The 13,122-nt window shown below is 39.5% G+C and overlaps 1 protein-coding gene across 3 annotated transcripts in view; it reads left to right on the top strand.

Annotated features, from left to right (window-relative positions):
* LOC105484311 (mastermind like transcriptional coactivator 2) overlaps positions 1 to 9,909 on the top strand; it is a 367,654-nt gene extending 357,745 nt beyond the window's left edge. For 2 of the 3 annotated variants that reach the window (XM_011745814.3, XM_011745813.3), the window contains 2 exons: positions 958 to 1,069; positions 5,919 to 9,909. In XM_011745814.3, coding sequence (XP_011744116.2) covers positions 958 to 1,069; positions 5,919 to 6,934 — 1,128 coding nt within the window. In that variant the 3' untranslated portion in view covers positions 6,935 to 9,909. The remainder of the gene's footprint in view (positions 1 to 957; positions 1,070 to 5,918) is intronic. The other variant, XM_024793601.2, reaches the window with a different exon arrangement.
* Positions 9,910 to 13,122: the final 3,213 nt, after the last annotated feature.

The raw sequence follows: 13,122 nt of genomic DNA, 5'->3' as shown, positions 1-13,122 counted from the left end.
ACAAGGCTTCCATTGCCTTATTTCTTAGGTGGAAATAATCATGCCTACTTTTAAGAATTGTTTATAAGGAGGTAAAAAAGAGATAAAATTCATATAGTGCCTATATCGGTACCTGTTGGTGTCTCCTGACATCTCCTCCTACCTAGAGTTATCAGATTTAACAAATAAGAATACAGGGCTGGGCACGATGGCTCATGCCTGTAATCCCAGCCCTTTGGGAGGCTGACGTGGGTGGATCACGAGGTCAGGAGTTCGAGACCAGCCTGGCCAACATGGTAAAACCCCATCTCTACTAAAAAATATATAAAAATTAGCTGGGCCTGGTGGTGGGCACCTGTAATCCTGAGGGCTCGGCGGGGAGGAAAATCGCTTGAACCTGGGAGGCAGAGTTTGCAGTGATCCGAGATCGTGCCACTGCACTCCAGTCTGGGCGACAGAGCAAGACTCCATCTCAAACAAACAAACAAAGCAAATAAGAATACAGAATGCCCAGGTGTTCTGTATTTTATCTGAAAACCCTACCTCCTGTGCTTTCCCCACTCTGTGGGACCAGAATTGTATCTAGGTACCTACCAAAGCATATCAGGTGTGCTACCACATAAAATTAGAAATTAGCATCTTGAAAAATCACAGAAATTTAGTTCTCATTGACATTGAATTGAAAAATAAAGAAAATAAGACGTTACTAGAACCAAAACACATGTTGAGTGTCATGGAGAAGTAGAAATTATACTTCCATACAGGAAGTTTATTGAAATTGAAAAGATTTGTCTCTGAAGACTACAAACTAAGGTCTTAAGTTTGTCTTAAGACTACAAACTAAGGTCATGATTTGTAACCCATGATTGCAAAATTGTTCTTACACTACTTTTCTGAAATTTTACAAAATTTTGCATGCATTTTCACAAGTGAAAAGGGAATGATGCAATGTAACATGTTTTCATATCTTTTCTCAAGGAGAAAATTGCTCCACAAGATCAGATAAACCGACATTTGTCAAGGCCACCTCCAGATTATAAAGACCAAAGAAGAAATGTGGGCAATATGCAACCAACTGCTCAGTATTCTGGTAAGTGTCCTTAAAAATTCATAAAAGTTATAGCTGTGAAAGGAAAAAAAATTCATTTTTCAATTATCCCTGTAACTCACATATGATTGTAATATCTTTCTTAGAATTTCTAACTCCCATTTGGCTTTCATACCAAGACTACACAAATATTTTTTAGTCCTTTCATCAGTTTTTTTTTTTCATCAGTCTTGCCCTGTACTCACATATTTTACCACTCTCTGGACTACCTCCAAGAACTCAAAAGAGCTAAATATTTTTCTGTTAGGTTGAATCACTCTCCTCCCAAAGATATACCTTAACCCAGGTAGTGGAAGGTAAGCAGACATTTCTCCCTCTTAGTCAGGCACATGTGTAACTTTCACAAATCCTAGTCTTTTTGTATCCACCGTTGAGCCCATCTCCAAGGTTTCTCCTTCAAAGACAAAGGTCCCGCCACCAAGGAATACTTGAAAAGCAAATTAAGTTTTCACAGAGTCTCTCAAAAACACCAAAGGTGAACTCTATTTAAATCACAAAGCAAATCTTCTTAATAGCTCTCTCAGTATAAAATAAATGGTAAGTACAAAAGTCCCCTAAATTCTCTCTCTTCCCACTCATTAAACTCCAAAAAACCTTTCCCAAACCCAGCCTATATTGCTCTGCCTTCTCCTATTTAGTATCTATTCAATACACTTCTGCCCCAAACTGTCTAAAACTCTCTGCACTTTCTAATGTAAGTTAAGCTTATACTCTTGGGTTTCCTAAGTTCTCTCTGCCTTACCTGTTACCTTCATCTGTCCAGGAAGCCACAAAGAAGATTCCCTAAAGAAAGAAAGGCTGTGAACACCTCTATTTTATTAATATTTCCTGGTACTGTTAAGTGTACTTTTAAATATGTTGTCCTGACTTATTTAAACCCCCTCAGATACAACAGGTTGCCTCTTTCAACTGAAGTTGAGAATGGGGCTGGGCTCAGTAGCACATGCCTGTAGTCCCAGCTATTCTGGAGGCTGAGGTGGGAGGATTGCTTGAGCCCAAAAGTTCAAGGCCAGCCTGGGCAACATATTGAGACACCGTCTCTAAAAACAGCAAATAACATTAGGAACGGGATGTATGTTTTCCACTCTGTAAGATTACTTTGCCTCAGGACAAAAACGGGATTCTCTAGTTGATTTTCCTCAAGGAGGCTGAAAGATAAGATGTGGTTTCCAGTCATGTGTTGCTTAATGATGGGGGTATGTTCTGAGAATTGCATTGTTAGGTAATTTTGTTGTGCAAACATCATAGTGTGTACTTACACAGACCTAGATAGTCTAGCCCACTACACACCTAGGCTATATGATATAGCTGATTGCTCCCAGTCTACAAACCTATACAGCATGTTACTGTGATGACTACTGTAGGCAGTTATAACACAATGGTAAGTGTGTGTGTATCTAAACATAGAAAAGGTACAGTAAAATATAATTTAAAAGATACAAAATGGTACATTTGTATAGGGCCCTTAGCACGAAGGGAGCTTGCAAGACTGGAAGTTGCACTGGGTGTCAGTGAGTGAGTGGCACGTGAATACAAAGGCCTAGGATATCACTGTGCACTACTGTGGACCCTATAAACACTGTACACTTAGACTTCACTAAACTTATTTTTTAAAATTTCTTTCTTTAATAATAAATTAACTTTTACATTAATTTTTTTGCTTTGCTTTACAACTTTTAAATTGTTTAAACTTTTTCTTTTTTTTTTTTTTTTTTTTTTTTTTTTTTTTTTTTTTTTTTGAGACGGAGTCTCGCTCTGTCGCCCAGGCTGGAGTGCAGTGGCCGGGTCTCAGCTCACTGCAAGCTCCGCCTCCCGGGTTCACGCCATTCTCCTGCCTCAGCCTCCGGAGTAGCTGGGACTACAGGCGCCCGCCACCTCGCCCGGCTAGTTTTTTGTATTTTTAGTAGAGACGGGGTTTCACCATGTTAGCCAGGATGGTCTCGATCTCCTGACCTTGTGATCCGCCCGTCTCGGCCTCCCAAAGTGCTGGGATTACAGGCTTGAGCCACCGCGCCCGGCCAATTGTTTAAACTTTTGACTTTTGTGATGACACAGCTTAAAACACAATCACATTGTACAGCTGTACAAAATTATTCTTTTCTCCATATCCTTATTCTAGAAGCTTTTTTCTATTTTCTTACAATTTTTAAAATTATTTTTAATTGACATATAATTGTTCATATGTATGGGGTACAGAAGGATATTTTTATGTATGTAAACAGTGCATAACGATCAGATCAGGGTAGTTACCATAACCATCACATCAAACATTTATCATTTCTTTGTGTTGGGAACATTCAAAATCCTCTTCTCAGTATTTGAAAACATAGTATAAATTATCCTTAACTATAGTCATCCTAGAGTGCTATAGAACACCAGGACTTATTCCTCCTATTTAGCCGTAATTTTGTATCCATTAACCATCTTCTCTCTGCTTTTTCTCCCCACATCTTCCACACCTCTAGAAACCACAATTCTACTCTCTACTTCTGTGAGAGCAACTTATTTAGCTTACACAGATGAATGAGAACATATGGTTCCGTGCCTGGCTTATTTTACTTAAAATTTTTTTTTTAATTTTATGTTTTTGTTTTTATTTTTTAAACTAAGACACAAACACAAACATACACACATTAGCCTAGGCCTGCACAGGGTCAGGATCATCAATATCACTGTCATCCACCTGCACATCTTCACCCACAAAGATGATATTGCTTAATCTTATTGGCATTGTACGTCATCTCCCTTACTGTTCAAGTGTCTCCTACCTGGCTGTTATCTCTCTTCGTCAAACATTGCCCACTACACAATGCGCTACACAGATACAAGGACATACAAGACAGTGCTCTTGCCTTCAAAGGGTATGTAGTCTAGTTGGGGGCATATTTGTAAATAATAGCAAGGCTAATGTGTTCATTTGGCCCTCAGTCTTTCAGGATGTATACCACCTAGGTATCCGTAAGCAGCAGGGGATAGCCCACGTTTACAACTGCAGACATGCTCTACCCATCCACTGATATTGTGATATTCTTTTGTGTGTTAAGTTCTGTATTTCTCAGAATCTCTGACTCTTTGGGCCTCTCTGATAATCTTTGCCTCCAAAAATGTTTCCTCATGATGACTTCACCCTCCAGAAGTTAAGGAGATTTCAGTATGTCGATTAGTCACTATCTGTTGTGTGGAGCCTCTTATTACACAGCCTGTGGCTTAAGCACTTGTTCCATATTGTTGCAGAACTTTCTCCTTAGTTCAGCTAAAACCAGGCTCTCATCACACGGCCAGGAAAGATTCGGCTCGTGGACACATAGAAGGATGAGGAAAAATGGAATGTATTGAGCAAAAAGGAAAAATAACTCTCAGTAAAGTGAGAGAGAGTCCTGCTAGCAGGTTTCCCACCTCACAGATTGAACCCCAGGTCACCACACAGGAACAGGAGAGGCCAGGCTCCTCCCTGCTGCAAATGGCGTGAACTTCCCGAGGCTCCACCCTGTCCTCCCAGTGCACAGGTGGGCATTATTCAGAAAGAGTCAGTCGGAAACAGACTTCATCCGGGAGCAGCAGTCCAGTTTTTCAGCCTTCAGGCTGTGTTAGGTTTGAAGGCATGGGGGAGACCCTTGTCTGCCTCCTGGGTCTCTGTCAGTATCCTATCAGTTATTGACAGGCATCAATTTAACTGGCAGGCACTTTGAGGCTCCACAGATTGCCCAATACTAAGTGCTAAATGAAAGATTCAGAGGGCAAATACTGCTGGAGAGAGGAGACTGGAAGATAAAAGAAAGCTTAATAGAGAGCTTCGGCCTTAGCCTGAGCCTTGAGGAAAAGGTAGAGCTCAGTGAGGAAGGGAAATGCCATAAGCAAAGGTGGCTCACAGTGCATTGAGTAACAATTCAATAGTAACTACACTTCTTGGAACTGAAGACTTTCTTTATGGAGATAATTTCTGGAACATTGAATTCCAGATGTTTAAAGAGAGAGACATTTGGGCCAGGCCCAGTGGCTCACGCCTGTAATCCCAGCACTTTGGGAGGCCGAGGTGGGCGAATCACGAGGTCAGGAGATCGAGACCATCCTGGCTAACATGGTGAAACCCCGTCTCTACTAAAAATGCAAAAAAATTAGCCGGGCGTGGTGGCAGGCGCCTATAGTCCCAGCTACTCGGGAGGCTGAGGCAGGAGAATGGCGTGAGCCTGGGAGTCGGAGCTTGCAGTGAACCGAGATCGTGCCACTGCACTCCAGCCTGGACAACAGTGAGACTCCGTCTCAAAAAAAAAAAAAAAAAAGAGATGGAGATTTAGCCTTTGAACACTGGGAAGCCACTGGGGCAGCTTCTTGAATGGGGATGATTCAAAGAATGGGACGTGATTTTCAAGGCCATAATTTGGGAATATTGATCTAGGAGCCGTGTGTAGCATTCATCCATACTTTCTCATTTGGACCTGGGGTAAACAGTAACATGGATTTCATGAGAGCTGACTAATCAAGACTATAGTCTCTGGACTTGTAACATGGTAAAGCTAATTCAAAATGGAAGATTGACCATTACCTCCCTTCAGTGACTTCAGAAGAGGAATAAAATAAAACCTACCAAATAGAACTATTCTATTTTAGTCTTCTTTTTGTAATGTGTAAACTTGTGAACCAAAGAGTGACCTCGGGTGCTCCTTCCTCCCAAAAGCTGTCTTGTTCCTTTTATATAATTTATTTGATGATTATTTCGCCTAAATTGTCTTACACCTGAAAGCAGTTTCATATTAATGAGTTATTGAAAAGTGCAATTACAGAGGAGATAACATACTGTTACGAACTAATAAAATTCTCTTCTTTTTCTCAGGTGGCTCATCCACAATAAGCTTAAACTCTAACCAGGCTTTGGCAAACCCAGTTTCAACACACAACATTTTAACTTCCAATTCCAGCCTCCTGTCTACTTCTCATGGGACAAGAATGCCATCATTATCTACAGCAGTTCAGAACATAGGGATGTATGGAAATCTGCCTTGTAATCAACCTAGCACATACAGTGTCACTTCAGGAATGAATCAACTGACCCAACAGAGAAACCCAAAGCAATTGATAGCAAATCAAAACAACCCTATGATGCCACGGCCACCTACCTTAGGGCCAGGTAATAATAACAATGTAGCCACTTTCGGAGCTGGATCTGTTGGCAATTCACAACAACTGAGACCAAATTTAACCCATAGTATGGCAAGCATGCCACCACAGAGAACATCAAATGTAATGATCACATCCAACACAAGTGCACCAAACTGGGCCTCTCAAGAAGCAACAACCAAACAGCAAGAAGCCCTGACATCTGCAGGAGTCCGCTTCCCCACAGGGACACCTGCAGCCTATACCCCAAATCAGCCATTGCAACAGGCAGTAGGTAGCCAGCAATTTTCCCAGAGGGCAGTGGCTCCTCCTAACCAGTTAACACCAGCAGTGCAAATGAGACCCATGAACCAAATGAGCCAAACACTAAATGGACAAACCATGGGTCCCCTCAGGGGTCTGAATCTCAGACCCAATCAGCTAAGCACACAGATTTTGCCTAATTTGAATCAGTCAGGAACAGGGCTGAATCAATTGAGGACGGGCATCAACCAGCCGCCATCCTTGACGCCCAGCAATTTTCCTTCACCCAACCAAAGTTCCAGGGCTTTTCAAGGAACTGACCACAGCAGTGACTTAGCTTTTGACTTCCTCAGCCAACAAACTGATAACATTGGCCCTGCCCTAAACAGTGATGCTGATTTCATTGATTCTTTATTGAAGACAGAACCTGGTAATGATGACTGGATGAAAGACATCAATCTTGATGAAATCTTGGGGAACAATTCCTGAAGAAGAAAGGGGAAACAATTTCCAAACTCCAAGCACTAAAAGGCAGTATTTTACAGAAACTCTGTAGAGGCTGAACTGTTGATGTTCAGGTAGACTACATGAAGATGACATGCTTAAAAATGGAAAGCAGAAAGTAACTGCAGTGATGAACATTTTGGTCCAAATTCTTGTTTTAAATCTTACACCCGAAAGTAAAACATTGGGATCACTTTTCCCTGTCTAAACTCCAGGACACAGTATCCAATTTATCCAAACAGAACTGTGGTGTCAATGTGTAATTAATTGTGTAAAATAGCCTTCCCACCCAACTTCCTTTTTCCCTGGAAAAAAAAAAGAGGTAATAGAACTTGTAGTTTATTTAAACCCCATGTCATGAGGAGGTACTAGTTCCAAGCAACAAACTCCTTAATTTGCTCTAATAGATAGGTATGGTTTAATCTTTCCATTGTGTCTTTTCATTTAATTTTCCTGAAGCTTGCAGGATAGATTGAAATATTATAGGTTTGTTTGGAGTAACCAAACAGTGTGCTAATTAAGAAAAAGTCAGAGAACCTAGAAAACATCCAGTGGATTACGGAATTTCTTCCCCAGATTCACTCCTCACTTTTACAATTTTCCCACAATCCTCTACTTCAGTGAGATGCTGTGTTTCGTGATTAAACAAAAATATAGAGCTGTGCGATTTGATTTTGGCTTCCACAACCAACATCTGAATCCATTCCAAATGAAATTTTAGATATAACAAAGGCTTGTCCTAATCATACTGAAATATTGGTGCACACCTCTCTGCACTGGATTTAACTTTTTTTAAAAAAAAAAACCACCGGACATTGCTATAAATGAGATTTATTTGGCTACAAATAACCTGGGATGTTTCTTATTATGATTGATGCCTGCTGGTTTGTTCCCAAGCTAAGTAAAATTGAGCCTCATCCTCCCTACTCATTTTGATGACTGAGGCTGGCTTACAAGAAAAGGAAGTTTGGAGACTAAAACCGAGATTAGAAAGTATCATGTTTTGGTTGGAGATAAGAACCAGGGGAGGCAAGTACCAGTGTGTACAAATTTATTTCACGGAATTTGAAAGAAAACATAATCAAGAGGGAAAACAATTTGTCCTTCATTGGACATATTATTTGGATTTGGGTGAACAGCGAAATGGAATGTGGTCTGTTAGGAGCGTTCTGTTCGTTCTTCTGTCCCTGATGTGATGAATCATTGCCACATGCTAGTTGGACTCTTCATATCCAGGTTTTGTCCCTCAGGGCTGAGCACTATATCAAAGAGTTTTTGTTGAGTCATTTAACCTCAGTGCCCACATACAGATCAGCTGTAAAATGGGGAAGATGTGTGCTGATTTGGAATGAATGCAAAATATCACTATCATTTTCCTAATTACAGAGGAGCAAAGGTTATCTTCAGCCCTTTCAGTTATACGCTCACATATTCAAATATCAAATGTAATTTAGCTGAAGTTATTTAATAACCAAGTCTTCAATATCTGTTCAAAGAAAAAGAACACACTTTGAAAATTCTGCAAAGCTCTCTCCCAGTCTTTAAAATGTCTAGAAGCACTCTCCTTCTTTACAATACCAACATCACTGGCCCAGAATCTTTCCTGTGCTAGGCTGTAAATGTAAATAAATTACTTGTTTTGTAAACTTTTGTAAAGAATATTTTGGTAGAAATACTTAAAACATATTCTTTGGGTTATATTTATACATATGTGAAATAAATATACTATCAAAAGGTTATATTTTATACAAAAAGTAAATTGCTACCTTTTGTATGCTAATATACAAAGTTTTGTATAATATGATGGTTTATTTTTAGCTCTACACTTAAACCATAGGTGGTTGAGTGGGAACTTTTGAAAACTATCAAGTGGCTTGTTAGACAAATTTATATTCTGAAACCTCAATAAGAAAGCATTCCAGGTTTCAATCCTTGTTTTTTGTCCTGCTCCCAAATTCTTTTTTAAACCCATAGTTCTTGTGTCTTATTTGATTCTTCTGCTGTGCACATTGTATTGGTCCTTGTTGCATGTAGTCTACTGTGTGTTTTCCCATTTTATAAGACAGCATTTCTCCATACAAAAAGAAAAAAAAAAGATGTACATATAAATGCTTTTATTGTATGGCTCCTCCATGTTACTGTATATATCTGCCAGCACTTCCCAGTTACACTCCTGTGAGTCGGCTTATTTTTACCCTAACATAAATAGTATGTTTTGTAGTAGTTATCAAATTTAAGAGATAAAGCAATCAGAATGTTTGGATTTTCTTCTATCTTAATGTGAATTTCATAATTAATGTCTATTTATTCAGCTATTCATTAAAATACAGGATTCTTTGGGAAAACATGGTATAATCTGTAGTTTCTGTTTGTTAGCAGCCTATTACCAAAGATGACATAATGTTCCTGAAAGCAGAGATAACAACAATTTGATAGACTTATTTAGCTAAAACCTTAAGATTTACAACTTAAGAGCTATTGGAATACAGTCTGCCATTTATAGAAATACCAGACCACTTAATTGTTGGCATTGTTTATCATCCTGACATAGAGAGGAGGTAGAAGTAATTTTTCTTTTTTGTTCTAAGTCAAAGACTAGAAAGCAGTTTAAGCAAGTAACTCGGTCTTGGCTTTGTGTTAAGCCCTATGAAGATAGATAACTCTGCTCTAAGTGAACGCACTAATATTACCTGCATTACTGTAACCGTACCATAACGGTAAAGATTTCAACTTGTAAAACAAGTATGTTGTATTGTGTATAATTTCATGTGTAAAAAACTGTTTTAAAAAATTCAGAAGTAGGCCGGGCGTGGTGGCTCATGCCTGTAATCCTAGCATTTTGGGAGGCCAAGGCAGGTGAATAACGAGGTCAAGAGATGGAGACCATCCTGGCCAACATGGTGAAACCTCATCTCTACTAAAAATACAAAAAATTAGCCGGGTGTGTTGGTAGGCACCTGCAGTCCCAGCTCCTCAGGAGGCTGAGGCAGGAGAATCACTTGAACTCGGGAGGCAGAGGTTGCAGTGAGCCCAGATTGCGCCACTGCACTCCAGCCTGGCAACACAGTGAGACTCCGTCTCAAAAAAAAAAAAAAAAAAAAAAAAAAAAAAAAAAAAATTCAGAGGTAGTTAATGAAATCATACTTTCAGTCACCAACAATATTGTTGCTTCATTATGCAAAGTTCTGAAAACCATTCATAATAATGGGTACTTAAAGGCAAGTTTAGTCTCTAGGAAGCTTCTAAACGAGTGAAATGTTGACTTGCCTCAGTGTTCTTTAGTTCACTTAAAAAGTTTGTATTAACATTCTATATGCATGGCATCTACTAAATACTGGGGAAATACAGACTAATTCTCAGGCACTGTGGAAATTTGCCTGGCCTGCTGTGTGGCGTTTGGTCAGACCAGGCTAGTGAACACAGGCTAGGTAAATACAGCCCGAATGGACATATTTACACAGTCCTTCTTGAGAGTCGAGGTTGAGAGTAAGATGGGCCTTTAGAGGAGGCAAGAAGAACCATTCCAAATTCTGCACTGCTGTCTAAATATGTTGTTAAGCTCTCGTTGTCCCTTTCCCCTCTACTAAAAAAGTATGTGACATTATCTTTTTTATTAGCATTGTTAATAAACCAATAATGAAATTGAATTTTTTTTTTTTTGAGACGGAGTCTCGCTCTGTCGCCCAGGCTGGAGTGCAGTGGTGCGATCTCTGCTCACTGCAAGCTCCACCTCCCGGTTTCATGCCTTTCTCCTGCCTCAGCCTCCTGAGTAGCTGGGACTACAGGCACCTGCCACCATGCCCAGCTAATTTTTTGTATTTTTAGTAGAGACGGGGTTTCACTGTGTTAGCCAGGATGGAATTGATCTCCTGACCTCGTGATCTGCCCGCCTCAGCCTCCCAAAGTGCTGGGATTACAGGCGTGAGCCACTAGGCCCGGCCTGAAATTGACATTTTTATATAGTCCCCGTTCCAATGAGCCTGGAAGGTCACATAGGAAATAAACAAAATCCACATTTTAAAAAAATGAATAATATACATACAGATTAAGAGAAAAATGTGTAATTACAAAATTATCTATGAAGCACGTTGTGTAGCCATGGAAGCAGACCTGAGAGTGGAAAAGTAAGTACAAAAGAGAGAACAACTCAGCTCCTTCCCACCCTTCAGTTGCCAAAGGCTGTTCAAATTGTTAATCGTTTTGTCCACAATTTCTCTTTGACATTTCTGTGACTGTTTTTGCACCCAAAAAAAGAGGGTTTGGGGCTGAAATAATGCTATATTCCCTTTCAACTCTAAAACCCTGCGTTAGATTTTCTTCCAAAACTAAGTAGAAAATTAGCCAAAAAAGACTCACTAGCATCCTTTCTAAAATAAAGAAATTTTATTTTAGGAGAAAACCAATACTTTGAGTAATATACTCCCTTGGGTATATATTAATGAACTTTTGTGATCTGCAAATGACAGTGTAACAGCTTCTAATATCCTTCCTAAATACCTGTTCTCATGCTGCTATAAAGATACTACCTGAGACTGGGTAATTTATAAAGAAAAGAGACTGAATTAACTCACAGTTCTGTATGGCTGTGGTGGCCTCAGGAAACTCTCAATCATGGTGGAAGGCAAATGGAGAAGCAAATATGTCTTACATGACGGGAGGAGAGAAAGTGCACAGTGGAAACTGCCATTTTAAAACCATCAGATCTCATGTGAACTCCCTCACTATCACAAGAACAGCATGGGGGAACCACCCCCGTGATCCAGTCACCTCCCACCAGGTCCCTCTTAACACGTGGAGATTACTATTTGAGATGAGATTTGGGTGGGGACACAGAGCCAAATATCACAGACAAAGTACCAGGAGTGTCCTAGGATCAGCTTCATTGGCAGCAATAAAATAACTAAAACCTTGTACCATGAGGATTAAGAAAACATATTGACCTTAGATTTTTAAAATCAAAACGCTGTTGCTTAGGTTTTTAAAACCACAATGCTGATCTGCTTGCAATAATATCAATACAGAGCTTCTGTTTGTTTACATAAATAGCATCTTAAGTTCCCTTTTATCAAATTTAAGTCATCTTCAGCTCTAGGATGTGCAAGAATATACAAATGCTTTCTATAATACTTAGGATTCTTTCAGCAAAAGGGAAGGAGGAAGGGGGAAAAGAGACAATAACATATAAAATATGGCATACATATATAGAAACTTCTTTTGGGGTTCTTTCAGTAAAAAGAGGATAGAAGGATACGAGAAAGGATGGAAAGAAAGCGTGTCTCCAATAGGCTTAGAAAAAAGAATGTACTGCTTAACATAACTAAAACTTCTGGGAGACACTGGGTTTAGGCATGGCTGTATACAGCAGCTCAACAATGTCATCAAGAATTGGTTCTTTTATGTCTCTCACTTTTGTTTCCCTGTGTCTTGTCTCCATCCTTGGGCATGCCCTTCTCTTATATTGGCAAAGTGATTGACAAGTTCCAGATTTAACATCCTCATAAGTCCATGTTCAGCATAAACAGAGTGAATGTTTTCCTTTCAAAGACCTAACTGTGTGTCTCACAGGCTTTAATTAGGGTGTGTGGCCATCCCTGAACATTTTGGCCAAGGAGGTACAGTGTTCTGATTGGCCTGGCCTAAATCAAATGCCTATCCCTATAGGCAGAAGTAGTGTTAATACCACACAAATTGAATGGGCTGAGGGTGAGAAAGGGGTAATCTCAAAGAAAAATCAGGTTGTTATTGTCAGGGAAAAAATTAATAAATATAAGAAATAGATGTAAAAAAAAAACCTCACAAACGTTTACTACCTTTTTCTGGCTGTCCTATTTTCATACACACCGTATTCCCCATATCTTAAATTACGAAATCTCACTAATAATCCAAATACACTCACCTGCTTCCTATGGAGAGACAATCTAAATCTCATCTGTTTACTGCATTCACCTCCTAGACCAGCACACCTAGTTGAGGTAAACTCTTTTGCAAGTAAAGATGGACCAGCAACCTAAGCTCAAAAGATGTTTATTCACCTCCAGTGTATACAATAAACATTCAGTGTGGAAAGAGAACAGGATAATGGTAATGATAAGTTCTACTTGGAAGAGAAACTAAAATGTACAGATAATATCTTAAGAGTAAAAATTATTTTGCCCTTGAGCTTTCAAATCAAC

Source organism: Macaca nemestrina, chromosome 12 (genome assembly GCF_043159975.1).
Source record: "Macaca nemestrina isolate mMacNem1 chromosome 12, mMacNem.hap1, whole genome shotgun sequence".
Taxonomy (NCBI): domain Eukaryota; kingdom Metazoa; phylum Chordata; class Mammalia; order Primates; family Cercopithecidae; genus Macaca; species Macaca nemestrina.
This window is presented reverse-complemented; position numbering and strand designations above follow the sequence as displayed.